This window comes from Neopelma chrysocephalum, unplaced genomic scaffold (genome assembly GCF_003984885.1).
Source record: "Neopelma chrysocephalum unplaced genomic scaffold, ASM398488v2 Primary Assembly neopelma1_22, whole genome shotgun sequence".
In the NCBI taxonomy this organism is placed as follows: domain Eukaryota; kingdom Metazoa; phylum Chordata; class Aves; order Passeriformes; family Pipridae; genus Neopelma; species Neopelma chrysocephalum.
Genome location: NW_020897689.1, coordinates 19,490,263 through 19,518,153, shown reverse-complemented (window position 1 = coordinate 19,518,153; position 27,891 = coordinate 19,490,263). Strand labels below are relative to the sequence as shown.

Genomic DNA, 27,891 nt, shown 5'->3' with positions numbered 1-27,891 from the left:
AATTCTGGTATCCTGCAGTACTTGAAAAATGGAAAGAGAGAGGAGTTAATGATTTTAAAAACTTTTTTGTTCCTTTGTCTTTACCAGAGACTTAGAGACTAAATGCTCCTGGAACTGCTAGTACTGTTCCATATGGGTTTCCAGGCAACTATGGGGAAAGGATGCATATATTATACAGTCTACATTATGCATCAATTATTTAATCAAAAGTTCAAAAGGGCTTGATTTAGCATATTCCCCGCAGACAAATCCTTAGTCTGTAAGTGTTTGCTCACAGCACAATATCCTGAAAATGGGCTCAGATTTTCTTTTTCTTTTAACTGTAAAAGTTTATTAATATGCTTGACAATCATAATAGCTGTTAGAGAGCTGACATATAAACTGTATGTTTGGCGTGTTCATTGAGGGACTGCTGTTCAGCTTTTTCTTCAATGTTAGTATGAACTGTACTGTTGTACTGTAAAAAGGTTGTGGTATCTCAGGTGTCCCTGAGTATTTGCTCATAAAGACAGCCACTGCAAGTCTGTCTCATACATGGTTGAGACAAGAACTACTAGCAGATATTTGCAATTAATTTTAGTATCAAAAAGAGTGAACCAAACAAGGATATCTACCTTAAACTCTTACATTTTCATTTGGTTAAAAATTGATTTTTCAAACATACCCATGATTCCAAGTGGCTCCTGTTAAAAAGAGGAGTTGCAGAAGATTGTCAGCTAATATTATTTTGTCCTTTATAGATGAAAATTACTGAATTGGTTTCCTTTGAGTCAGAAGTTGACAGGCACCTGGACTAGGTCACATCCCAAATATACCTACATGCTGCCCTCTGCTACATGAGTGGCTCAGCCCTGCCCAGATGCAGACAGCCTTTGTAATTGAATCATAGCTGAAAATGTCTTCTTACTTACTTCCTGAACTCTGTGAAGACTGCCATTCCCTGTGCTATTTCTGATGGCTTTCCTGATGCAAGTTTAAGGTTGGACAGTCTGTTCCATTCCCCACGTATGTCTCTGAACATCTGCTACTGGTAACAGGCTTCAGTCAACTTTATCTGGCAGCCTTTGGCATAGTTACCCCAAACCAGAAAGTTTCTTTATCCTATTCACATTGGTCCTCCTAACAGATGCTTCAAACAAAAGAAAATAAATTTCTGTTAACTTAGTAATCTTTTAGACAGTCTAAAAATTGCAGAATATATGGAGACATACTGTTCGACAGAAACAAACCAATACCTTAGCGATCACAGGATCACTGTATTTTATTGTTCTTCAAGTGAGAGCTTTTTCTTCTTTCACCCTCTTGTTTTTCCCCTCAGTCTGTAGCTGTGTTTTTGAGTCTCCCTCATCTTTTTCCTGTCCTTTCTTTAGCTTTATGTTATTATCTTTGGCATTTGCTTTGTCTCTGATTTCTCTACAACCCTCATTCTCTTGTCTCTCTTTCCTTTTATTCTCTTGGCTCCAGGAACTTTTCTTCAGGCCATCCCTCTGTTACACTTGAGCCTTTGTCCCCTTTTCTTGGGCAGTTCTGATGTGTCGTGTTTGGATATTTTGCAGGGCCTGCCCTGATATCATGGGAGCACCTCCATAATGTCAGAGTGCATTAAGCAGAGTGACTTAATGCCAGTCCCATGTTGGTCATTCTCTCATTGTTGGTTTTTTTCCTATCATATTTATGTGAAAAGGGGGAGAAAAGTAACAAGTCGTCTTTGGAGCAGATATCAGTGAGTTTGGTGATCATGGTCCTTTGTTCCTAAGGGGTTTTGTCTTGAAGCTCTTCATCTCTATTCTGGACTCAAAGCAATAAGTCTTGAGGAGTCATATGTGAGCTCAGTCCATACATGTTTTCTGTAGAGACTAAGGGACAGTTTTTATGTCCTTGCCAAAAATTGTTTCCCTGAGAAGATAAGCTGGGCTATTTTGCCCTATCTGTGTATTGTTGCATTGCATTCACAGAATCACAGAATCATTGAGTTTGGAAAAGACCTCTAAGATCATCAAGTCCAATCTTTGAACAAACACTACCTTGTCAACTAGACCATGGCAGAAAGTGCCATGTCCAGTCATTTCTTGAACACCTCTAGGGATGATTGCTCCCCTGGTTAGACCATTCCAGTGCTTACCAACCCTTTCAGTGAAGAAATTCCTCCTGGTGCTTTGAACTCTTTCTCCACTGCATCTACTCAGTTGGGAATTTTGCTGATCTTTTTCTGCCCTGTCCTGGTTTTAACTCTGTCAGTTGGCTCATCTTCATTCCCTTCTCCAGAAACTTTTACAAATAAGCCCACTGTGGAGCTAGCAGGGACACTGTCTGTGGTGAATGTTCTCAGCAATTCTGGGCTTCTTCGGGGTGAAGACAGCAAATAATTCCTAGAAGTGAGGTCAGAATGCAGGACTTGACATCATTTTTACTATAATTCTCTCCTTCTGTACTTCCCAAAGAGTGTTTTTTTCCATGCTCATTTGTTTTCAGTTACATCAAAAGTCCAGTTTGTGTAACTCTAACAATATAGATCAACTTCATAACACCCAGAATATTTAAAGGGAAGCTTTAGCTTAGCTGTTACATCATATTTTTACTGCACCTAGTTTTATTTTCTGTGAGTCTTAGTGGAAGATTTGGTGCAGCAAATATCTGATGTACTAGGACAAATCGTGAAAATAGAAGATTTTGGCCATAAATATAATTTTCTGCTTTTATAAATGTGAAGAGACTGCACAATATAACGTCTTCAGTGGGTACTGTTATTAATACAGTTCTGGGTCACTGCATACACAATGAACATTCAGCGTCATGGCATTAATGTTTGTGATATACAATGGCTTTTCAGAGGCTGTTTTCATTGTTCTGAATCAAGGCATTCCAAATCTGAATTCAGATTAAATTGATCTGTGATATTGTTGTTGGCTACAGAGGATTTCTAGTAGGGTATTTGGGAGCTGTCTTTGGCCCTTTACTGAGCAAAGTGTGGGCTAGTTCCGCAAGTTCTCTTTTCTTTGGATGTCTCCTTTCCTTACAGAAAGAAAATTGAAAGTAACTCTGTTGAACTCATTGACATCATTATGGCACAAAGGAAAGAATGAATCAGTCTCTCAGTGTATGTTTTTTTTGAGGAGGCTGAACTCAATTTCTGATAAATGAAGTCAACACTAGTATCGTACTGCATCTCTTGTAAAGGTCCTGATCTTCCCCAGGTTTAATTTTCCACATTTCATTCATCTATATTTTGCCTTGAAACTCTTATTTTGTCTTAGATTTGCAGGATATGTTTAAGGATTGTATGTGTAAAATAAAGGATGACAGCTAAGTGGCTGCGTACATCAAGACTCTTACTCCATCTAGGGGCACTGACAACATCATTAAAGAGCTTCAGTCACACACAGGAGAAAGGATAGATGTGTGAAACTTCACCTAAATCTCATTTATCTGTCATTTCACATTTTGCAATATTGTTTCCTTTCTCATTGTTGCTGATTGTCAAGCTATGTTTGTATCAACTGGAGCTTTTCTCCTTTCCTTGGCCTATTCCTTATTTCCTCAAGAGATGTGAAGTTTTAGTGCATGATATTGTAAGGGGAGACACTGCAGTTGCCTTCTGATATGGGAGTCCTGGTTACTGAGCAAATCAGCAGGGAAGTGGAGAACTGACCCACTCTTGCAGAAGACATTGCTTTGAATAAGAGTAATGTCAGGAGGGTAAATGTGGAAAGATTGTGTGAACGCAAAGCCAGAGTTTAGTCAAATATTCTTTACACTTTCTCTGAATGAGATGCTGTCTACTCAAATGAAATTGATGCAGAAAATATGGATATTCCAGATACTAGGTTCTGTCTCTCCTTATCTCAAAGCTGATTATAGCTAATATCCCTAAAGATTTGGGGCAAATAAATCGTGTTGCTTTCAAATATGAAAGCTTGAATCTTTGGCAGTAATTAGCAACTCCATTACCAATCTCAGCAAAAGGTTAAATAAGATCAGAGTCTGAACTGTCCTTATGGCTTCAGTCATGAGATGCTTTTTCACCAAAGTCCTACATGTCACATGAATGTCCTGCTTCATAGCAATGCTCTCACTGTGAACAGCTGAAGTTGATACTGGGATTTTGGCCCAGAAAGCCTCTGGATTGAAGCAAACTCTTCAGAAGAGAGAAGGATGTGCTAACTGTCTTTAGTATGTTTCTTCTGCTTGGGGTTGAAAATCAGTCAGTTTACCAAAGCATTATGTTCAGCTTAAGTATTTCTCTAATTATTTTTAATAGATGAAAATGTTATGGGTCAAATTCAGTCCATGTTACATAAGAATATTTTTAAATTAATAGAATAAGGCTCAGGTTAAGAATTTGCATATATGTAAAATACCGCATCTTTTATGTTCAAGAAAGTGCATGATTCATCTTTCATTAGTATTCCGTATCTTGTGTTGCTGTTTACAGTCTTGCCAACCCTAAATGATTTTAAAAGTAATAATACAGAAGATGAAATAACCATGGATCAAACTGAAAAACAAGAGGTGTGCCAAGGAGGGTTTTTGTTTCCACACAGTTCTAAATATATAATAGGTGCTCATTCTTTTTCATTGACCTTTGTGATATGACTTAAAGGTTGATAATGTAATCTCAACTTGTTTTCTATAGCCATCAGGTAAGAAATTGTTGTAAAGAACTGTTAAATCACATATTCTCTTGTCATCACAAGCTATTTTTTAAAGAAAACAGCAGTTAATATGGGATTGGGGATAGTACCCTGTATCTTAAGCTATTAACTAACACTGCTTCGAAATTAATGAAAAATGTAAATAACCCAGCAATCACGCTGCACTTGCTTTTGGCTGGTAATGGTGTCAAAGCAAGCTGAAGGCCTCTTGTGACATGGGAAATGTTTTAGGGGGGATAGAGAGAGCTGGCAGCAGTTGTATCAGAGGGGAAAAAATGAAGTTATTAAAGATGTAGTCTTAGTCAGACTTGGTATTTGAAGAAATATACTTCTGGAGGAGATTTTATCATTGTAATAAGGCCATTCAACATGAAGACATTCTGCCCTTTCCATCTCATGGGATTGGCATTGTTTGCCTGTCACATGTGACCACCTGTTTAGGACATCCACACCCATAGGCTTAGTTCAACTCAGTACAGAGACAAGGCCATTTTCTGGAGACAGCAGTGGAAATGCACAGCTTTGATTCGTGTTTGCTCGCTTGACATTGTGCCAGTAGAGTTAAAATGTTGGAGCAAATGTGACTACATTTACTAAAATATACCCAGTAGTGCCATCCTGTGGTTGGGACTGCGGCTGCCAGAAGGCTTTTGCACCATGTCCCGCCTGTTCTCTGAAAGCTGATCTGTCTTGGGTACTTACACAACATCTGAGTTGTGCCAGCATCTAAAATTATGTTTTCCTTCTCGTATATTCAGTCATTTTTAAACTTCTAGTTTAATTTCCTAAGTAGGAGGGCTGAAATGTGGCTTTTTATTTTCTCTCTGGTAACATCTTCTGGAAGTCTCCATAATTCAGTTTTTCTATTCAGTTTCAGATTAACCAGATCTCTAGAAGAGAAAACTTTGAATATCAACTCCAGATACAGTATCACCCAGCCTCAGAGATATTTTTTTGCCACCTTTTGGGAGTACAGAAGCTTTTTGCTAGTATTTGGTTTGCTGTAATATAGTACCTAGAGTTATAGTTCATTAAAAAATTGAATTGCTGTAATTTTAAGAATTGGCAGAAAAACTCAAATGCGAGGCACATTGACCTAATTTTAAGATAAATGAGAAAGCTGTTGTGTATCTTACATATTTATTAACCAAGTCTTGTTACCTCGTGTCCTCTTTGGTTAATGGAAAGCTGACACTTGCAAAACCCTTTTGAAGAAATTATTAAGTCAGATTAAGACCTGATCCCACAATGCCTCAAATAAAGCCTTTCTTATTAAAATAGTTTTATAGTGGGATAGTAAGAATAATAGAGACACCTAAGCTAGGAATACCATTGTCTTTTGTGGAAGGGGCAGATATAAAGTTTCTGGCTCTTGAATACATGTAGCAACGGGTCTGCTATTTGCACATTGGTCTTTAATGCATAAGTATGTTTAACTCTTAAAAAAAAAAAATTATGTGTAATCAATGCATTTAAGCCATTTGACTTCTTAGAAACAGTGCAGTGTTTTAATTCTTTCCTGGTTGTCATCAAAATACTAAGAAGCTTAGAGTTAGATTTTTTTAATTATTTCATTTTATTTATGTCCTACTTCATTCATCATTTCAAATAAATTATTTCAAAGCATGTTTAAAAAAAGGAGACACTTTGCCACATCTGGGTGACAAGTAAATGACAACAGTTTCCCAGCCCACTGCTCCCTTTTTCAGAATTGACTGTCATTAGTGCTGCTCCTTGGGGAGACTGGCTTCTGCCACCCACAGAGAGCCCTTCAGGCTTAGGTTAAATATAGGTGAGACAAGATGGGCAGGAGAAGAGGAGAAAGAACTGTTATTCTAAATTAAATTAATGTCTAAGAGAAAATTTTTACTGGAGATCTTTACACACTCTTACACCTTGGTACTGTATTAAAAGTAAAAAGACCAGATTTCAGTGTATTGTTAGCCTAATGATTATTCCTCATTAGTAGTACTTGGCTGAAGTGCTGTAGTGATCAGAATCTCAGAAGGTTTTAGAATCACTCTTTTTGCCTTCTGGGCAAATGTAGGTAGAGGATAATAGGATGCAAGCCCAGATATGCAGACAGGAGAACTTTGAAAACTTTTCTCCAAAATTTTCAGTGCCTCAATTGTACATATTGTGTCCTGCAGATTCCGACAGCCGGGTTTGGCACCCAAACAGAAATGTCTTCTGTGCATGCAGTGTGCAGCTGGCCAGCACATGCACAGACAACCCAGCTCCTGATGGCTGGGACATCGCTTGTTCCATTGGTATCACATGGACAGATGATCTGCCTGAATCCAGTGAGCCCAAACACAGCTGACTTACTCCATATGCACACTAGTTCAGAAGAAAGGTATTTCCATTGGTGGGTGTGAATGTTTAGTTCCTTATCCAGGCACTCCTCACCCCTGGGATGGGCAGGTAGAAGTAGATGGCCTTACTCAAGCTTCCTGCTGAGCCGGTGCACACCACACACCTGTGCACTCTCACAGCACAGGCAAAAAGATGAGGAGAAGGAATGCATGCAGCTGACAGATGACTAAATGAAACCATGATTTCCTTCTGAGATCCCTTGGCCTTCACAGGAAAGCTTGAGGAAATATCTGAGTACACAGAGTGCTGTGAAGGCACTTCTCTGATAGTTCTTTCTGTAAAACTCACACAAAAACTCTTGAGGATGTAGAGGACTCTTTGTCAAGCATTCAAGGGACCTCAGGGCAGGTTCTTTTTTTTGGTTTTGTTTATTTATTTGTTTATTACATGGGTTAGAAAAGGACCTTGGAGCACAGCTTACTTGAGCAATGATTTTAGAGAAAAGTCAACATTATGGGTCAACATTGATTCCTCTCCAGGAAGAGTTATTATATGTTTTTGCAATGTAGGTTCATGATTGGACAAGGACATCATAGACTCACTCAGATTGACAGGGACTTCTGGAGAGAGCAGGATCAGCTACAGCAGATTGCTCAGGGTTGTGTCCAGTTTGGATTTGATTATCTTCAGGAATGGAGACTCCACGGATTTTGTGGGCAGCATGTCACAGTGTTTGACAATCCTCGCAGGGAAAATATTTTTCTTATGTTTAAATGCTTTCCTGTATTTTAATTTGTGCTTATTTCCTTCTGTCCTTCCACTATTCTTTCCCTGAGAAGAGTGTACCTCCATGTTCTTTACTTCCTTGCACTGGATCATAGAATAATAGAATGTCTTGTGTTGGAAAGGACCTAAAAGATCATCTAGTTCCAACCTCACTGCTATAGGAAGGGATACCTTCCACTAGAGCAGGTTTCTCAAATCCCTATCCAACCTGATCTTGCCCACTTCCAGGAATGGGGGATCCACAGCTTCTCTGGGCAACCTGTTCCAGTGCCTCACCACCCTCACAGTAAAGAATTTCTTCCTCATATCTAATCTAAACCTACTCTCAGTTTGAAGCCATTCCCTCTTGTCCTATCGCTACATACCTTTGTAAAAAGTCCCTCTCCATCTCTCTTGCAGGCTCTCTTCAGGTACCGGAATATCACAGCTAGCTCGCCACAAAACCTTGTCCTCTCCAGGCGGAACAATCCCAATTCTTTTAGCCTTTCCTCATAGGAAAGGTGTTCCATCCCTCTAATCATCTTGGTGGCCAGGTGTTTATACATGCTTGTAAAGCATATATGTACCTGAGCCTTCTGTCCTGTAGGCTGAAGAGTCCCGGCTCTCTCAGCCTCCCCCCATATGACAGTTGCTCCAGTCCCTTCATCGTCTTCGCTGTCACCAGGGCTGAGTAGAGGGGAAGGGTACCTCCTTCTTCCTGCTGGCAGCACACTGCCCAGTGCAACTCAGGAGAATGTTGGCTGCCTTTGCTGTAAAGGCATATTGCCAGCCAGCACCCAGCCTGTATTGGTACAGAGGGTTATTCCTTTCCACGTTCAGGACTTTATATTTCCATTCGTTGCACTTCATGAAATTCCTTTTTGCCTGTTACTCTAGCCTGTTGAGGTCCCTCTGAATGGCAGCCCAGACCTCTGGTGTATCAGTCACTCTTCCCAGTTTTTTATCACCTGCAGACTTGCTGAGGGTATGCTGTCCCATCATTCAGATCATTAATGAAGATGTTAAACAGTTTGTACTCAGTATCATGCCTGGGGGTATACCACCAAGGGACTGGCCTCCCTACAGGATTTGGTGCCACTGATCACAAGATTTTCAGCTAATGTGTTCAGACAGTTTTCAATCCACCTCACTGCCCCCTTATGCAGTCCACACTTAGCAGTTTGCCAGAGAGGCTGTTATGGGACACAGTGTTGTAAGCCTTGCTAAAACCAGAATAAAGAACATCCATTACTTTTTCTTGTCCCTTGAGCTAGTCACATCATTGGGGAAGGCAAAGAGCTTGTTCGCACATGATTTCTCTGTCATAAATCCATGTTGACAGCTTCTGATCATCTTCTTGACCTTAATATGCTCGGAAATGGCTTCCAGGAGGATTCACTCCATCCCCTTTTCAGGGACTGAGGTGAGGTTTTATTTCACTGGATACCTCTTTCTTTTCTTGGAAATGAGGTGACAGCTGCTTTCTCATAGCCCTCAGGAACCTTCCCCAGTTGCCACAACCTTTCATAGACAATCGAGTAGTCTTACATTGACATCAACCAGCTCCCTCAGCACTTGTGGGTGCATTCCCCATCAGGTCCTATGGACTTGATCGTGCCAGTCTTTTTAAACATCCCTTAACTGGTTCCTCCTTCACCAAGGCTGTCCTCCTTGCTCCAGACTGTCCCACTTGTTGCAGGGGCCTTTATCCTGAAGATGAGACTTACCAATAAGCCTTGCCAAATTCCATTTCAGATGTGCAGTCTTTGAAAAGACTTTGATTTCTTAGCGAAGAACTAAATGTTGTATGTGGTTACTTTTGGTTATCAATATACCATCGTCTTACAGCCTTCCATACCATTGTATGCACATTTTTAAAAAATAAAGCATTTTGGGATCAGAATAACATGTCAGTAAATGTTCTGAATATTTTGTTGATTTCTTCTTTAAGCTTGCATCTACAGAATGTACTCACTGCATCTACAAAACCTAGAAATCAAGTAAAATAGCAAGAAGATGCAATAAAATACATTTTTACATTCATACATTCAAATATATGCTAACAAGCCAGAAGTCCACCAATCTTGCTTTTGGAAAAAGTGGTGACCAGCCCCAAGAGCTGTTGATGGCCCGCAGAGTGTTTGGAAGTGACCCAGCATACACTAACATGTTGGATCGGCTACCTAGCAGGTGACCAGCTGTGCTAGAAGTCACTAGGCTGTATGAACAGTGCCTGGCAGCAGCAGTGGGCAACGAAGGTAGACGAGAAGCCTGAGAGACATGGGAGCAGGAATAGGAACGTCCAGGACATTTCCAGGTATAGACTGAGTAAAGGTTCAGATATTTGGGCCATGAGTAGCCTGCCTGTGCCAGACTCTGTAGAGTGACAGCTATCACCAGATGTACCCAGCCAAAGAGTACCTCATTTTAGCCCTGAGCAGAAGCACCACCCTGGTACATTTTCATGTAATTTGGCACCAGAGAGCAAAAGATTGCAAGCCATCGTAACTGGCACATTGACCTGCATAGTTGTGGGATGTGCAGATAAAGCTTTCAGTGATCATGCTATAGCTGACTGATTTGAGGTGCAGCTTTGCCACAAAGAGGTGTAGCCAAGGAAAAACATGCCTCAGGCAGTCCTCCATTACCTGCCTGGCAGCAGCACAGAGGGAGCCAAACAGAAAGCATGAGTAACTTCCCAGGGCTTCTCAGCAATGACAATGACAAATGGCTCCAATACCCTGATTTGTGATGGGTTCATAGATTCTAATCAAAAGAGGAATTGTCTAACGTATTTTATAATATTTTTAGGATTGTTAGAAAAGGAAGCATAAATCTTTCCCTTTTAATGAAATCCACCTGAAATACCTGACATACAGTCAAGTGCCATTGATTTCAAATGACAGTACTAGTATGCTTAAATTCAAGCATGTCTGTAAGAGCTTTGCTGGGCTAAAATCTTCATGAAATGCATACCAAAATTTTGGAAATAATTTAAATAAATGCTTCTTAAAAAGTTGTTCCTGTATCCACCAAAGAAGGAAAATCTATCAAGGAGGAATTCTGTCTTAACTATCACTTGGGCATGTTTAACCTAGATTTAATTAGATCTACTGTATGTTAAGTAAATTTGAATTGATTATTAAAGCCCTAATTTAGATAGCTTCTGGTGTTTGATTAAATGTAATCTCCTCTTCCATGTTCATTTAGTAATAATGGAGAGAGAATGTTGTAGAGTTCATGGTTCTGGTGGAATACAAAGAATGAAGTAGAACAGATGAGGATTTTTGTACAAGTAGATCCATTTAATGGTAAGAAAGCTTAAGCACACAGACTGGGGTTTTTTTGGTTTCTTTGTTTGTTTGTTTGGGTTTTTTTTTGGTTTTTGGTGTTGTTTTTTTTACCACTTAGAAGATAAACTTCCAGTGCAGTTTTCTTTTTATGCTTGCTTAGGGCAACATCGTTTCTTGACAACTAATGTTTAAAGTAATCTGCCTCCTTTGAGATTAGTGATATATACAAGACTATCTGTATCTCATAGCCTTTCCATAATTTTAAATAGACTGCATGATGGAGAGAAAAATTCATTCACTGCATAAATAAATTTTAATTTCTGTGCTATGAGTTGAAAAAAAACAGTGTAGTCCATCTCTTCTCTCTAATTTTGTCTATTAAGATATTATCTACCAAAAAGAAAATTACTTACTGCAAATAAATCCAAGTTCCTAGTTACAATAAATTAAAAATACATTGGTTTCCTACTAATGAAGAGACTAAAAAGTGCCTGAAGAAAAGAGGGAGGATCAAAATCAATAAAATTGATGTATGTGTTTATAGTAAGCAACGTAAGATTGTGTTAAATTCTGCTTTCTCCAAATGTATCCAGGGTACACCTATTCCACAAATTAACCTGTTGACAGAGTTGCAGGTGATAGAATTCTGCACTGTAACTAATTGCTTGTTTTCATCATCAAAATAGTAAAAACTAATAGGAAAAGATGTTCTGAACACAGATAAAGGCAGAAAGGCAGGATGTAAAACTTGAAGGGTATCTGAAAACTTTTTAGTTTGAAGAAAATATAAAACTCCTTTCAAACTGAGCCACACATCTTCATCCAACCTTTCATCTTGCAGGAAGAGACTGATCAATTCAGTCTCAATGTGCTGGCAACAGGCACTCTCCAAATGTTTTTTTAACATCTGAAGAAGTTCACTGAAGGAAATAACATTTGTTATTTGGAGTGTATTTTCATGCATTAATCTTAATTGTCTTCATTTCAGTCAGGTTTTCTTCAAAGTGTGTGGTTTTTTGGTAATAATTGCTGTGGAGTGAATGGCAGCCATCTATGATGCTCCTTGTTTGTGTTGTCGCACTTCTGTCCAGACACTGAACTTTATTTACATTCACTAATTTCAGTCTGTTGCTGAACCTGCTCAAATATAAAACCTTCTGTGACAGTGTTTATATACTACTTAATGTCATCAAAGTTAGCAGACAGTGTTCACCATAGAAGATCTAATAACACTGATCTTTAGCTTAACTGTGACTTTAGAAATCACTTCACAGAAAATCTAAAAGGAAAGGTAGTTTAGCAATTGCTTGTGGAAATTGTCTACATTTTTTTCCAACATCAGGCAATCGAGTGAGATCTACACCTGCATAGCTGTGCTGTTTACAGAGTCCAAGGCCTTTCTGAAGGCTCCGTGAAGATTGGCTGGGCTGCATGATTTTTGATTGCCTTATACCACACAGGTACCAGATACAAGCAGCTTTTACTCCTACTGCCTATCTGCTGGAACTGAAGGAACAGCTGACAGATTTCTCTAGTTTTACAGATCCGCTTCAGAAAGGACATCTTTCTCATGCTGAGGCATAATTCACTTTTCAGAGGGAAATGTGGGCAAGGCAACAAAAGCAGTAACAGCAATGAGAAGTTAAAAACAAACTTGCGGAATTTTACTATGTTGAGGGAATTTAAGAAAGATTTTAGGAGATAGAAAGCTCTTGTATATCTGTATGCTGGTTTGTTACATTGCAAACTCTTCATCTTCTTAGGATCGTAGTAGTATGTAAAAATCAGATTTGGGTTTTATTGCACTACGTGTTGTGCAAAGTAAGAAGATATGGCTTCTTCAGTGAGATTAAAACATTCTCAGGGATGGATAAATAAATAAATGAGCATAGCAGGTATTATGGAAAATGGGTAGAAGAGAAGATGAGGAATGCAAGCTTTTGCAGAGTTTGCAGGGTTAACATTCTGTTATTACACTGAAAAGAATACAGATATAACATTAGCTGTAGGCATAAATTTCTATTAGTAGAAATGAGTGGAGCTTGCAGGGTCCTGTGTTTTACTCTGCCTTTTGCCAATGTTGATTGCATGATATGGCAGCATGATATAATATGTAAGAGTTTGCTTACTGTGTGAGTAAACTTAAAAATAATAGAATTCAAGGTAGTAGGGAACTGCACCTGGATGTAATCTGCACAAGGTCAAGCAGTGCAGTGTAAAAGGTAGTGACTATGACAGGATCTGGTAGCTGTTCATACAGATTGAAGTATTTATTATTCATATTTTATATAAAACCTGAATTATTCTGTGTCATGTAGTAGTCAGACTAGAAAAGACATCTTTTCTTAATGTTTAAAGAGGAAGGTGTGTTAACTTTACCAGCTCCGAGGTTACATGTCTTATGTAAACTTGTTGCTTTAGACTTTGTCAGTGAAGAAATATGGGCAGCTTCAAAGCTCTGTTTATCCTACCTGTCTCCCAACAGATGCTTTAAGGTACTTTTCTCTTTCATTTAGATGAGAGGGAGCCTTGATCACCAGCAGACAGTAGACACCTAATTTTTTACATTTAATTTAGGTGTGAGAATTCTTGTTTGTAACAACTGCCTTGACTAAAGGTCAAAGACTTCAGTCCTCTGTACAGCAGTCTAACAAACTCTCCTTGTGATTTTGAGCTAGACGTTTCATCAGATACTTTCAAAATTAGTAGTTCTTGTTAAATGCTTGGCTCGTGTCCTTCCATCATTTCTTCCTGCAGGAAATATTGGTTTCCAGCCTCTGTAGAGAGATTTAAAATTAACGAATAAAATGCAAAATAAAATAGTGCAGTAGGATTGTTGTTTATTCAGCTTCAAGTGGAACCAAAGTGTTTCTGAAAAAAAAAAAAGCCCAAGTAAAATTATTTATAGTACAAATACACAGCAGTTCCTTGAGACTAATATTTTATGGTGGGTAGGAGACTGTTACAGCTGTGTAATTTCCAATAAGTCATTTTCTTAGTCTTGTGCCCTACCTTTCTGGCATACCAATGAACATCAGGAGGGCTTATGAGGCTTTCAGGTTAGAGCTAACACTAAAAGCAGTAATTTTCTGTCATATGTTTAGTGTATACTGATGTTATTAGTCCCACATCTGCTAGCCTCTGGACATTTTCCTTCCCAGGACCATCATCAAAACTAACTCTGGATATGACTGCATGATGAAAAATATAATATCAGTAGGGAAAAAAAGTCAACAAAAAACCCCACATTAAAATCTGACAGCTACATAGTATCAATACTAGATCATGGGAGGAATAAGACACCAACCCCTGTTTCAGCCTCATTCATTATTGCCAGCTCTTTCACTCCATATTCTCTTACTCAAGAGGTTTCCAGTACTAGCCTATAGCAATTAAAGTTATATTACTGCATGAAATTCTCACTGTTAGGGAGTCTGGATGTCTGGTTCATCCTCCCTGAACATCGTTTTAGGGATGCTAGGGAAACCATCGCAGTTTCCAATGACTACAGAAACATGTATGGTCAAAACAGTTCCTCCACACATCAGGTGCAGAGACTGCCTGAAAGGTATCCCAACAGCTCTGATGACATGATTTGTTACCCTTTAAATTCCCCTTTTCCATTCCCATGCTTTTTTCTGCTAACCTGCTCTTGCACTCACAGATAAACAGCCTGTCCCTGTTTATATTTTTCCCACCAGCTCTAATGTTGCTGATTTTACATCCTTATTCAGTATTTATGATAAGGTTCCCCTAGCAGTGCTAGTACCCCTGTTTGCACTGTTTCTCAGGTTGCTCTCTTGATAGTGTAGTCTCAAGTCAAGATGAGCCATCTGCATATGGCATTACTCTTCTTTTTGCTATTTGTTATGCCTAGTAATTTCTCACAGTGTTATTGTGTTGATATAGCAATAGTTTGGGTTTCACAGAATTACAGAATCATTAGGGTTGTAATGGACCTCTGGAGATCATCCAGTACAACCCCCTGCCAAGGCGGGGTCACCTAGAGCAGGTGACACACAAACACATCCAGGTGGGTTTGGAATGTTTCCAGAGAAGAGTCTGGAGATGTCTCCACACCCTCCCTGGGTTAGACAGTTTACACACATACCCTGGTGAAACTGCTGGTGGAAGCATCTTCTCCTTCATCTTCTTGGTCTGAATTACCAGGAACAGCCCTCATGGCCAGTGACAGCTAGACCTTGAGGGAAACATCACACTTCGTCTTCTGCTTTCTGCCTGCCCCTTGATAAGGCCACGAAATACACACACATGGTCCAGCCTGTTGCCGCATCTTCTGGCATGTTGCTCTGTATTTCTTGGGTTTTCCTTGACTACCTTACAGTGGTGGGATGCTCATTAACCCTTCTCACCTGGACCAGATAATGGCCAGCTTTCTGATGACTTCCTCCATTCTCTGCCTTGTCTGGCCTCTGAACCATGTGGAGAAGCTGCTCAGAAAGGGTCAGTTATTATGTGCAGGCTCTCTTCCTGGAGATCAGTCCCCTCCCATTTGCCCACATGACATCTGTGGCAACTTGACAGTGGAAACTGATTAAGTGGGAATAGGAATGACTGCATTAAAAGGATCTGAGACCTATGCCAGATTTTCTGTGGGGAAGTTGCTCTTCAACAGCTAGAAAACAAAAAGGAAGAGTTCAGAGAGTTTGTATACTCGATCCATCCAGCTTAATTCAAGATGACACACTGAAGGCAACCTGTCAGCCTACAAGGTTGCCTATAAAAGTTTCCTTTTAATACAAAGATAAAATAAATATTTTGGTGTCACAATGGAACTGCACCTTTCAGGTTTTCCTGGTTATTTGCTAGGGAAGTGCAAGAAGAAGTGACAAAGGGCCTTGTCTAGTCCCTAAAGTAGTTGCTGCTACTGTTACCACTCATCTGTATGGTGTTTCTTCCTCCTGGGGTTTACACATGCACTGACAGGGTTAAGAGGTTATTTTTTCCCAAGGCAAAAGAAGGGAAACCCAATCATAAGGCATAATTCTAGACTAAGTAAAATGACTGTGTCTGATTTCATTATCTATCTACTATCAGCTTACATTTCCCTGCCATCAGACCATCGTGTCATATTGCAGTCTGAGACAGCACCTGCAAACCCATCAAGTGAAAATGTAATGAGCATTAGAATTAAATTTCTCTATCCAGAAAAGAAATGGATCTCCTTCCACATGCAGATGGTTCTTGATACATCATAAGACATATCGCCGTGCTGGGTAATGAGAACTATGCAGTAGTTTCTCTGGTGAAAAAAAAAAAGAGAATTTGCACCCTGAACCTCATGATTTGTTTCTTACTGATACTTTAGTAGGACAGTAGCTAATACTTAAGATAAAAAAAAGGGATGAATCTTTGAGTTCAGGTTTGAAGTAAATCCATTTTTTGAATGAATATAGGGGTTTTTTTATTTTTGGCAAGGTTCACCACTGCTGGAAATGCCAATCTGAGGCAAGCCAATTATACTGCCACAATAACAGTGCTATGCAAACAAAATTTCTGTTTGGGTAAAATACAAAGGGTGAGCAGAAATTGTCCTTTAAACTGTCCTTGTAGGTAAAAACAGCTCCCATCAAATTCAGCTTGGGTTGGGACTTTAAAGAGAGAGATTTAAGAAATCAATTGGCAAGTATATTTGGAAGACACAAGATATGATTTTGGGATCAGTTCATTGCATGTTATTTGTTTAAATGTAGCTAGTCTACCCTGACTCAATTGCAATTCTACTTCTGTAAAATATTGTGCTTTCCATACAAATTGCTGAAAAGAATTTTCAAAAAATATCGCTATGTGATAAGCACTCAGTATTCGTAGGATCATCTGAAAAGCCCATCTGCTATGCAAATTAATATTTAAGAGTAATTTCTGAATGGGGATTCATAAAGGCATGGTTCAAAAAGACAATTAGCATATGTTTACCTTCCAATGATTTCTGTATAATATAGACTTTTACTTGAATACTTTATACAATGAGGAATGATTTCCTGAGCTGAGGTTGTACTCATTACAACTAGTAATATCAATATATTGTTTGCTTATTAACAGATTTGAATTCTGTTTGCTCATTCCTTCACCAAATTTCAGTGATGGAAAATAAATTAATTTGTTTAAGTATTCATGAAACATGTTGTGCATGGTTGTGTTATTCACCACCCTGTGGGAGAAGGTGACTTTTTTCTCGATTGCTTTCGGGAGCACATGTCCCGGCTGAGTCTTTCTGTCCTGTCCCCTAGTGCACCTGGTGGACATCTGGAATGTGATAGAAGCCTTGCGGGAAAATGCACTGAACAACCTGGACCCCAACATCGAACTGAACGTGGCCCGCCTGGAGGCTGTGATTTCAACTATCTTCTACCAGCTCAACAAACGGATGCCAACAACTCACCAGATCAATGTGGAGCAATCCATCAGCTTATTGCTCAACTTCTTGCTAGCGGCCTTTGATCCGTAAGTCTGCCTTCCTTCCCTCCTCTCCCAGCTGGTGAAAGAATTTTACTTGCTCTGGAAATATCTTTGGAAAACAATTGAACGAGCTCAATTCTGACCCAAATAACAAGCATGTGAATAGTGCTTACTAGGGAGACAACCTAAATAAAGGACCTCTACTTTCCTTTCTGTCGAGCCAAATTCAGCACAACTGTGTTTTCATCCAGCTACTCAGACTTGTTCCAGTTTATATCAAAGAAGAATTATCTACAGAAACAAATTTACATGCACTTCTAATTTGCCTTGTTATTTATTGACACACCAGTGGCTGACACCACTGCAATGCCTCTGCAGCAGTGCCATGGGTTAATAGCTCATTATTTTGAAAGAGCTAATTTCCCTGCAAATTCTTACAACTGTAAGCAGGTTTTTTTTTCTGGCTCATGCCAGTGCAGCATGATTTTGAGACCAGGACAGAAATAGGACTAAAGACCTGGAGGTGATGAAATTTACGTTGTTTATTGCTGCATGGGACTCATGTTACAAAAAGATGAGGTTTGAGATAGAGAGAGCTATTTACCCTAACTAGTATGCTGCGTATACCTATTACAGTTTCTGAATACATACTTGGGAACGTGTACTGCAATATTTGCAGTCCTCAAAACTGAATTATTGGAGAACAGTGGTTAAGTCTGACAGATGCAGATGACCTATTGTTGCTTTATGGCTTATATTTTGAAAATTCACCAGCAGAAAACACTGGCCATGACACATTAAAATGAGGATGCTGCCCCTCTTCCTCTTTCCAGTCCTCTCACTTGATGCCCTGGTACTGGGTGTCATTGAGCACCTTTTGGTGCCAGACCAGCTGGTGGCTCAGTCACCATGGCAACAGGGAGAAAAAGTAGATGTTCCACATGAGAAGGCTGCACTCAACCTCTCCTCTGCCCCCTCTGAGGGGAAGAAAAGAAGGCAATACATTGTGAAACCATAGCCTTCAGGAATATTTTTTCCCCTCAAGGGCAATAAAAGAAGGAACAGGCATTTTAATTCCTACCATTGTGGCTGTGACAAGAATACTAAGGGATGCTGAAAATAGCCAGACGTATTCATTGCTGCATGCCACAAGCAGACTGCTTCCTGGCTGGTGAACACAGGGTAAGACCCAGGACTGTGGAAGCAAGGCCTGTGACAATGTGCTTGTTTTGTAGCTCTCTGTAAAGGAGTAAAGATCTCAGCTAGACAACATGGCTGCTTACAGGAAAATGGAGGAGAGGAATTTAATCCTCTGTAGGGAGTGAGAGAGTGTTCTTAAAGGGGTAAGGTTTTGCTTTCCCTGAAAACATCCCATGTGCTGTGGTTCCTGACCTATTTATGGGCTCCAATCAGGCCCTCACAGGAGTGAGGAGTCTGTGACCCTCACTCCATTTGTCAAGTAGCATCTCAGTCTGTCTTACTGCCTCTGAGTGAAGTGCATGGGATACACTTCCCAGAAGGGCATAGACACCCAAGGAACCCCTAGGAAGAGGCTTCCAGCTCTGGGTTCAGAGATAGGGACTAGCTGCCTATCACCCCATTTTAAATACACCAAACATCTGGGATAAGGCTCAAGTGCAGTCTGAAATTTTTAAGTTCAGGCTTCATGGACATATGTGTCAGCTAGGTCTCCTTGTACTGTAATGGGAGTTTGAACATCTGTCTATACTGTCATAAGTATAGACATACCAGTTAAGCATCTGACCCTCAAAATGTGCCTGCCCTTTAGTATGGTTCATATTATTGAAGTTTTGGGTTGGATGTTAGTTTAACAATTGTAGGGGTAGTTTGCTTTTGGAAGAATTTGTAACAGGAAAGCTAGAAATTCTTGTTTTCCCTTAGGAAGCCTGCAAAGTGCCTTCTCAAGAGGGATAGATTTGTCTTCCGCTTCTGCAATCCAGAGGGGTTTGCAGAGAGAGCTGTGTTATCTCTCTCTCTCCTATGCTGGAGAGAAATAGCCCTAAAAGACATGTACAGAGGCCTTGGGAAGGCAGGGGAGAAACAGAGAGGATAAAGAGGCCCTGAGAGGATGGAACTTGCCTTTTTCTTCCTGGGGCCCAGTGTGTAAACCACACTGTTAGGTATTTCATAAGTTTCTCGTGTTCTGGCCTTCTAAATAAACTTTTTGAATTCTTTCCACTGCCTTGGCATTTCTGCGGATGCCTGTGTATCTTACTTTACAGCAACCACTGGTAGTCCAGATTTCCTGCTTGCTTGGAAATGGAGTGAGGGAGGTGGCTCTACATCCTACAGGAATGGCGTGAGAGCTGCTGGAATCTAACCAGAGCTGATGTCTCTGCTTCCTATGTTGCTCCTGTCCCTCCCCTCCAGTGCAGCAGAAAGGTCATTTTCTGCTGAAGGCTACAAGTTGTTGTAAGGAGGAGCAGAGTCTTTTCTTGTGGTCTCTTGCCATCCAGAGGGACTCAGCAGGCTGGAGAAGTGGACCCATGGGAATCTCAAGAGGTTTAACAAGACCAAGTGCAAGGTGCTGCACCTGGTTCAGGGCAACCCCCTGTATCAATACAGGCTGGGGGATGAACAGATCAAGAGCAGCCCAGAGGAGAAGGACTTGGGGGTGCTGGTGGATGAGAGGCTGGACACAAGCTGGTAATGTGCACTCACAGCCCAGATACCCTGAGCTGCATCAAAAGCAATGTGGCCAGCAGGTCAAGGGAGGTGATTCTGGCCCTCTGCTCCTCTCTCCTGAGACACCACTTTGTGTACTGCATCCAGCTCTGGGATCCCCAGCACAGGAAGGACAGATATAGACCTGTTGGAACAAGTTCAGAGGAGGGCCATCAAGTTGATCAGAGGGATGGAGCAACTCTCCTATGAAGACAAGCTGAGAGAGTTGGGTTTGTTCAGTGATAGGACATGAGGGAATGTGTTCAAACTTGAAGAGAGTAGGTCTAGACCTAAGAGACTAGGATATCAGGAAGAAATTCTACGCTTTGAGGGTGGCAAGATACTGGAACAGGTTGTCCAGAGAGGTTGTGGATGCCCCATCCCTGGAAGTGTTCAAGGCCAGGCTGGACGTGGCTTTGAGCAGCCTGGTCTACTGTGAGGTATTCCTGTCCACATCAAGAGGGTTGGGACTAGATGTTCTCTAAGGTGTTCTAACCCAAGCTGTTTAATGTTTCTATGATATAGAAAGAACAGAGGTGGAGCCGTGAGGCAGGATGAAGTGTTCTCACTCTCCCCTCATTTATAGAAACTGGAAAGTTAATTTAAATCATCTGCAGTCTTCTCTGATGAAAGAAGGTGGTTTATTAGGTGCATGAATCATACTGAAATAACAAGAGCCATTCTTAAAACAAACCTATTTGCTTTGATCTGGGTTCACTCATTGGTTTCTTAGCCTTGTGTTTTAAGGAAACAGTTGGCCTGCAGAGATGCTACTTGAATTTCTAGGTGACTACTGAGGAATTATTTTTCATGTTGATTAACAAATGTTTATATGATCGCATTTGATGCTATGAATACAGACAACAATGGAAAAAAAACCCCAAACCCTAAAATACCCAGAACAGCTTTCTAAGAGCAAAACAGTAGACCAAGACCAAATAGCTCTTCAGAGTAAATGAGAAGGCTGTTCTAAGTGATCATGGATAGGTCTGGTGTTTGTGGCCATGCAGGGCGATGGCAGCTCCTACTGTGCTGTGTCTGCGACTCAACATATATGAAAGAACCAAAAGAGACAAGTTATTTCATGTTTTAAATAAGCCTACAACTGTCTCTTTTTTTAGTTCTAGTTAATATATATGTTGGTCTGTGTGTATTGTGCTAGCTGAAAATCCTCCAAGCATTAAACAGAGCTTCTTCCTTTGTTTCTAGCCCACTGAAAACCTGGCAGATTTCTCTGCCCTCTGGCAAGGACTGTTTCCCTAGGCCTGCAATACAGATGTCTTCTCAGGAGCTAAAACTTGGCTGGAAAAATGTAAAAGGAACAACAGTGCAGTACAATGGCATGTGTACCAACTTGGCCACTACTTGTGCTGAGCTTACATCCCATTTTTTTAAGATCTTTTTATGGTGTTGGGGATTCATTAAGCCTACAGATAATTATATTTCTCTGCTGCTCAACCCTGAAGGGAGGAAAAGTGGGGGAAAATTATAGAGTATAAAATTTCATATGACACTGAGTGTGATGTTCCTTCATGCTACTAAAAGTAAACTAAGGTGCAACCTTATAAAACTGCAAATCAATAAATTCAAAATTCACAGAGATACTTCTCCAGTTAATTTATCATGAGTGTGTGAGAGTCAGCATCATGTGGTAGATGACCCTGACAGACCAAAACTGATGAGCAGAATGAGGTGGTCAGACTTGAAAAAATCTGGAGAGAAGCTTGCCTGATCTGTTTTTTACTGCATGTTAAAATTGGGCAGTAGCTTTTGCTTCAAGGCCTAAGGTGATTAAGCGGATTTATGAAATAATAACACATTTCCTTCCCTGGCATGCCAAGTACCTCTGAAAAATTTGTCCCAGGTTGGTGTCAAAGCCTAGGCAGCTAGGTGGAATGCCAGCCTTATTCAATCGAGTCATTCCCTAAAAGGCTCTCTTTAAACAGACTGTGGAATAGTCTGTACTAGATCATCTCCAACTATTCCCGCTGCAATGTTATTACTGACAAGAAAATAGCTGAATTTTTTCTGTTCCTTGACATACTTGTCCTGTGAATGGAGTTGTGGGCTCTGGGCTGTGAAACAGACTCAGTCTGGCTGGGAGAGCTTGACTTCTACATAGAAAAGAGGAAATAGTCATGCCCATGTTTAATCAAATGCACATTTGAATAGTACTGATTTCAATATATAAAGATGTTTGGTATCTGTTTTGGAAATATAACTTCTTGCTCATCTATCTCTTCAGAGCAGTGAATTGTTTAATTCCCTCTCTTCTCCACCTTTGCTACTCATTGAAAGCCACAGAGGACAGCTGGCTTTTACAAAGGAAGTCCAGGGAAAAAAAAATGCATTCCAGAGATTTGGTCATTATGCATTTTGCTCTCCTACATGAAAAAAATTTGCTTGATTTCAATAATTTTTTTTCTCTGAAACACGTTTGTGAAAATGAGAATTTGTAATTGCAGCCTCTGACATTTCAGAATTGACTGCCCTGATTAGGGCGGGTAGTAGGAGACCTACCAGTAACCGAAGAAATTATATTACTTTTGGATAAGATACCTTACAGTATTGAGGGAGCACCACCTCATGCCTAGATAATGCGAAAAATTGTATATTCTCCATGTCCATTTCATGGGACTCATTTGCTACTTCTAAAGATGTGATGTTATTTCTTTATAGCTTTCTCCAACATATGCTGTCTCAGTACGAGTATTGCTAGAGATCCTAACAAATGACAGTGTCATCCATTTGGTACCGCTCTCCTTGGTGACCCAAAAGGCAAATTCAGGCCCTGAAGCTGGACTTAGCCTTTTATGGTCTGTGGATTTTGTCAGGGAGTTTGTGGGGTTTCCTTGCTCTGGGGACAGGCTGTCTCTCTCTGCAGCTATGCATTAGAAGAAGAAAGCTTCTGCTCTGTTCTGATGTCTAACAGCATGTATTATTTCCTGCCCTTTTTTCCCCAAGCAGAAGGAAATAACCTTAAGCCCTGGCCATCATTCTCTTTCTTAACTACTCCATCCTGTATTGTTGCTAAGTGCACATCAGCTTCAAGATTTGCTTTTGACATGATTTATGCTTCTAATGCTTTTCTGTAGGATTCTGAAGAGTAACCTCAGTAAGAGAGGTGCTATATAAAATCAAAATATTTTCTGTCCTCTCCTGTTTCCATTAGTAAAATTCATATCTCTTTGCATTAGCCAGCCTAAAGCTTTTTTCAGGGAGCACTGACTTCTGTAGAGCACTTCATGCTGCCGTGAGCCAGTGCTTCAGCATTTGCTTTTGCATGGCAGATACTGTGAGGCCCCAGTGCTGCCAGTCAAGGGCATCTGTAGTGCTTAGACATAGCTTAGGGCCCTTCTGGATCCAAATGACGTTGGCGAGTCTTAGGCCCCATTATCCTGTCTGTTCATCCGTCATAGGTATTTATTATATGCATGTGTGTATACGTATGCACACACACACACACACACACAGACATATTTGGAGGGCAAATTGAATTTATGCTGGCTCTAGTGATGCTTTTATGAATACAAATGACTGATACAAAATACAGTGTCAAAACTAATCAACTCAAACGGAGAGATTGAAGAGATAAATGAAATCTTTTCCTTTTCTGCTCCTCTGTTCTATAATCGTGTGAGTATGGGAAAAGCCGATGGCTCTGGGCTGGAAAGCTGAAGCCAAGTTGATATGTGTCTGCCATTCAAGATTATAATCCTATTAGTAAATGTAACTAAACCTCCTGGGAAAAATTATCTAAATCTGAAGCCCTTCCACATGGGCTTTATTTTTTCCTCTGAATCTTCCATTGCTTCTTAATAACGCCATAGCATTTCTTTTTTAAGTATAACAACTCTTTAAAGGCAGGTGGAAACCTCATGATGAAACAGTGCAGAAAAATTCCTAAAGGTCTAAAGGGTAGCATGCACACAAAAAATACAAAATGACTGCATTTTCAGCCATAGCAGTGCTAAGTCCTGGTTTACACAAATCAGAATCCAAGTCAACAAAGGATGGAAATACAGAAGTCTGGAAATTACTCTGCTGGGATTTAATCTTATGAAGCCAGTCAAAGGGAACTCAATGTAATGAAAAAGAAAATGTGCACAAAAGAGCATTAAAGAACATAGTGAAGATTTCTTTCTTAAATACTGAAGTAGTGAATTTATTACTTTTTACCTGTATTTCCAGTTGATTTTCTGACAAAAAGCAGAATTTTAAATGAGTGTAAAGGATAATTAGAATTAATATTTAGAATTATGTGTTAACACTGATGCAGAACTAAGTCCAGTTCACTGAACTTTAAAGATAATTAGCTGGTCAAGCTTAGAGAACTGACTCATTTTCTAAAGTCTGAGTGATTTGATGAACGTAGCAGTGAAGCATGTAGCATGCTTTATCATACAGATCTGAGTATACAATTCGTCTGTCTTACATGTATATGGATATGTAGAGAAAGAATGAGGATAGCAAACAGTGTAATACTAAGTTTCATATATATAATAAATGTGCTCTGAGATCTTTACAGAACAGTGTACTGATGTGTGTTCTCACAAAACAAACTTTCCTTTTAAAGGTCTTATTTCTTTTTATGTCCATCCACGTATATTGTGCATTACAATAAGTGATGTCAGTGATATGCATTTTAAATGGACAGAGGCTCATATTATAAAATGGACATGTAAACTATGGCTACTTTCTACTTTTGAACAGGGAAGGACATGGTAAAATTTCTGTTTTTGCTGTCAAAATGGCCTTGGCAACTCTTTGTGGAGGAAAAATCATGGACAAATTAAGATGTAAGTCTTTTGGGTGACATTTTTTACCTGTTAAAAATCTGTTATTTTTGGAGAAATAACAGTACAAGTAGAAAAGAGGGGAATAGGATAAGTTGGAGTTTCGTGGCTGGGTTTGGGATTTGCACTATAAATTTCTCCAGATAAATGCCACTAAATGTTTGGTTGAACTTCTCACAGAACTTCATATTTTTAAAGCCAAATTGCATATATTGAGCTTGAGTGGCGGATTCTATTTTTTTTCCTTTGGGATTATTGAATTCAGAGTACAGGTTGAGAGCCTCAACATCATGAAGCATCATTCAGCAATTTCTTCTGATTATTTTTTAGTAACAATCTCATTTCACACCTAGAAGTATGATATATTTATGGACTATTTATATTTCTTCCTACAGGGCACATTCTTATGCCATCTATTTTGGTGAACAGATTCTCATTCCACATGATTTATTCCCAGTTTTCCAATAGCAAAGGCATAGTTTACTTGTAGATGCAGTGGAAGACTTTCTGTTTAGTGACATGATGTCTATAGCTCAGGTCCAGACCTTTGGACCAAAGAAACCTTCAGTTTCCCCTGGGCCTTCTACCTCAGCCCAAGAAAACAGAGTTTGCAAATTGGTGTTGATTAGAGTAAACAAGTAGAAATCCCAGGTGCTGATTTAGTCTTCCACATTTGGTGCCATTTTTTAATATATTATTTCTATGTAGAAACTCAAATACAGACTGCACTAAAGTTATAAATTATAAATTGAGCAGTGCTATAAATTGAGCACTGTTTGTTTCTTAAGCTGTTTTAGGAATAGGAGCAGGGTGCTTCCAGTGGAAGGCTGGAGTACAATGATGATTTTTTGGGTCAGCAGTCCCAGAGTCCTGTTGTCAGAATTTCCTGTCCAGGTTCCTGGAAATGAAGCAACTGACATGACAGCCTGAAAAACAATAAATGTTCTTTAGTCAGTGATCTCCTGCGAAGCACAGGATAATTTTAAACAAGCAGAAGAGTAAAGCCTTAGAAACATGCATCTCTGCAATGATAAAAGTGTGATATTTTTATACATTAAAAAAAGGAGAAGAGTGAAAAGTAATGAATTTGCAAGACCTTCAGTGCTTTGTGTGTCCAAAACAATAATAACTGATTTAATGAACTTGTTGTCAAGATTTTGATTTGACATGGTAAGCTGGCAGTAGGCAAAAAGCTGATGTTGCATATCTTGTCAAATCAGAGCCTTCTTATCTGATCAAATTACTGCCTCATGCTGTGCATCAGACTTTGCTTAAAAAATGACCACACAAAAAGAAGAAAAAAAAAGTCAGGAATATTTAGTATTAAAATCAGCTACTTTTTTATATGCAAATAATTCTCTCTGTTTCCTATTGAAAGAGGTTGGAATTAAAGATGCAGTAATAGTGGAGGTTTCCATAAACATGTTTAGGGCTTCTGGTTCAAATCAGATGATACTGAATTCAGAGCAAATCTGTAGCTCTCACTGAAACTGCTGTGTCCTTTTCTTGTTTCTTCCCCCCTCAGATATTTTCTCAATGATTTCCGACTCCAGTGGAGTGATGGTTTATGGCAGATACGACATGTTTCTGCGGGAGGTTCTCAAGCTGCCCACGGCTGTTTTTGAAGGGCCTTCATTTGGTTATACTGAGCAGTCAGCAAAATCTTGTTTCTCACAACAGGTAAATGAAGAGTGAGCGTCCCAGACACAGGATCTCAATCACTCCTTTGAGCAAGCCAACACTTTCTTCCTTTCTTACATGTGTGTGCCTATTCACCCAGGAAACACATGGCTGGATGGAGGGAAGGTCCACTTGGCTGATTTTTGACATGTAGATTTGGTGCCTTCAATAGGAAGCGGGTTCCTGTAGTTTCCACATATAACCAGAGCGGACAGAGAGGCTTGGTCAGAAAGTGATTCAGAGCAGGATTTTGACTTACATGTTCCTAAATTAGGGAGGCTAAGGAGACTAATTTCCTAATTTAAGCACCTGTTAGATATTTACATTTAGGTGATATATATACCCCAAGACATGCAGTCCTACATTCCGCTTTGTTGTTGTTGGTATAAGCATACACAGGACTTTAACTTCCCCATAAAAACCTCAAGTCTCACCAAAAAAATCAGACTGCAGGTTTTCCCAGTGAGACACACACAAGAAGTTTAGGAGTGAGAAGAAAATCGCCTTAAAACTTTTTTGAAAATGGGAGTCAGTATGTATTAGGAAATCCCTAGTCTCTTACTGATAACATCAGGGACATAGCTCAGGAAAGCAATGAATTTATTCTGAAGAAAATACAAGATTTTTTCACAGCTCACCAGACTCCATAGGCACACTAAGTACAGTACACTGGCTTCAGGTAATACACAGCACTTCAAAAGATCCCATAATCAAGGCTGGTTGTCCACCTCTCCAGTGGAGAAAGAGAGAATTCCTCTGGCTTTTGCCACACATCACACTGTATAATTCCATAAATATAAAGTAAGAGAAGATGCTGAAACTGGGAAAACATTGTTAATAAAGTTGTATTTTCCTTCCATTCACTAATTGAATACTATTGAACAAGTAAGTTCAATGGAGCAGGAATAGTGTCATTTTCATGCAAAATAGAGTCTCATTTTTTGTATTCCCTCAGTTTCATCGCTAATCAATAGGCCCTCCAGTCAACCGAAAGGCATTGTTGAAATTCATTTATTGAATCATCTCCCAAATCATTTAAATTACATATGTGAAACTAGTCTTGTTTCACAGAGGGAGACAATACAGCACTTCATCTTACGTTGAAGAGTTTACATAGTGAAGTGACTTTTTGTAGTTTTGTGTTGAAGTAATGAGAGAGTGCTCTTGCGTGGCAGCAGGGCATCCAAGCCTTGCATGTTGAACATGCTATTATTACAGATGAAAAAAGGAATTTCTTTTCTTGAAAAAATGTAATTCAAGCCTCATTTTCTATCTCAGTAGCCA

At 39.7% G+C, this 27,891-nt stretch overlaps 1 protein-coding gene across 12 annotated transcripts in view; it reads left to right on the top strand.

Annotated features, from left to right (window-relative positions):
* DTNA (dystrobrevin alpha) overlaps window positions 1–27,891 on the top strand; it is a 226,914-nt gene that overhangs the window by 139,215 nt on the left and 59,808 nt on the right. For all 12 annotated transcript variants that reach the window (XM_027674327.1, XM_027674399.1, XM_027674392.1 and 9 more), the window contains 3 exons: window positions 17,278–17,491; window positions 24,845–24,930; window positions 26,453–26,607. In XM_027674327.1, coding sequence (XP_027530128.1) covers window positions 17,278–17,491; window positions 24,845–24,930; window positions 26,453–26,607 — 455 coding nt within the window. The remainder of the gene's footprint in view (window positions 1–17,277; window positions 17,492–24,844; window positions 24,931–26,452; window positions 26,608–27,891) is intronic.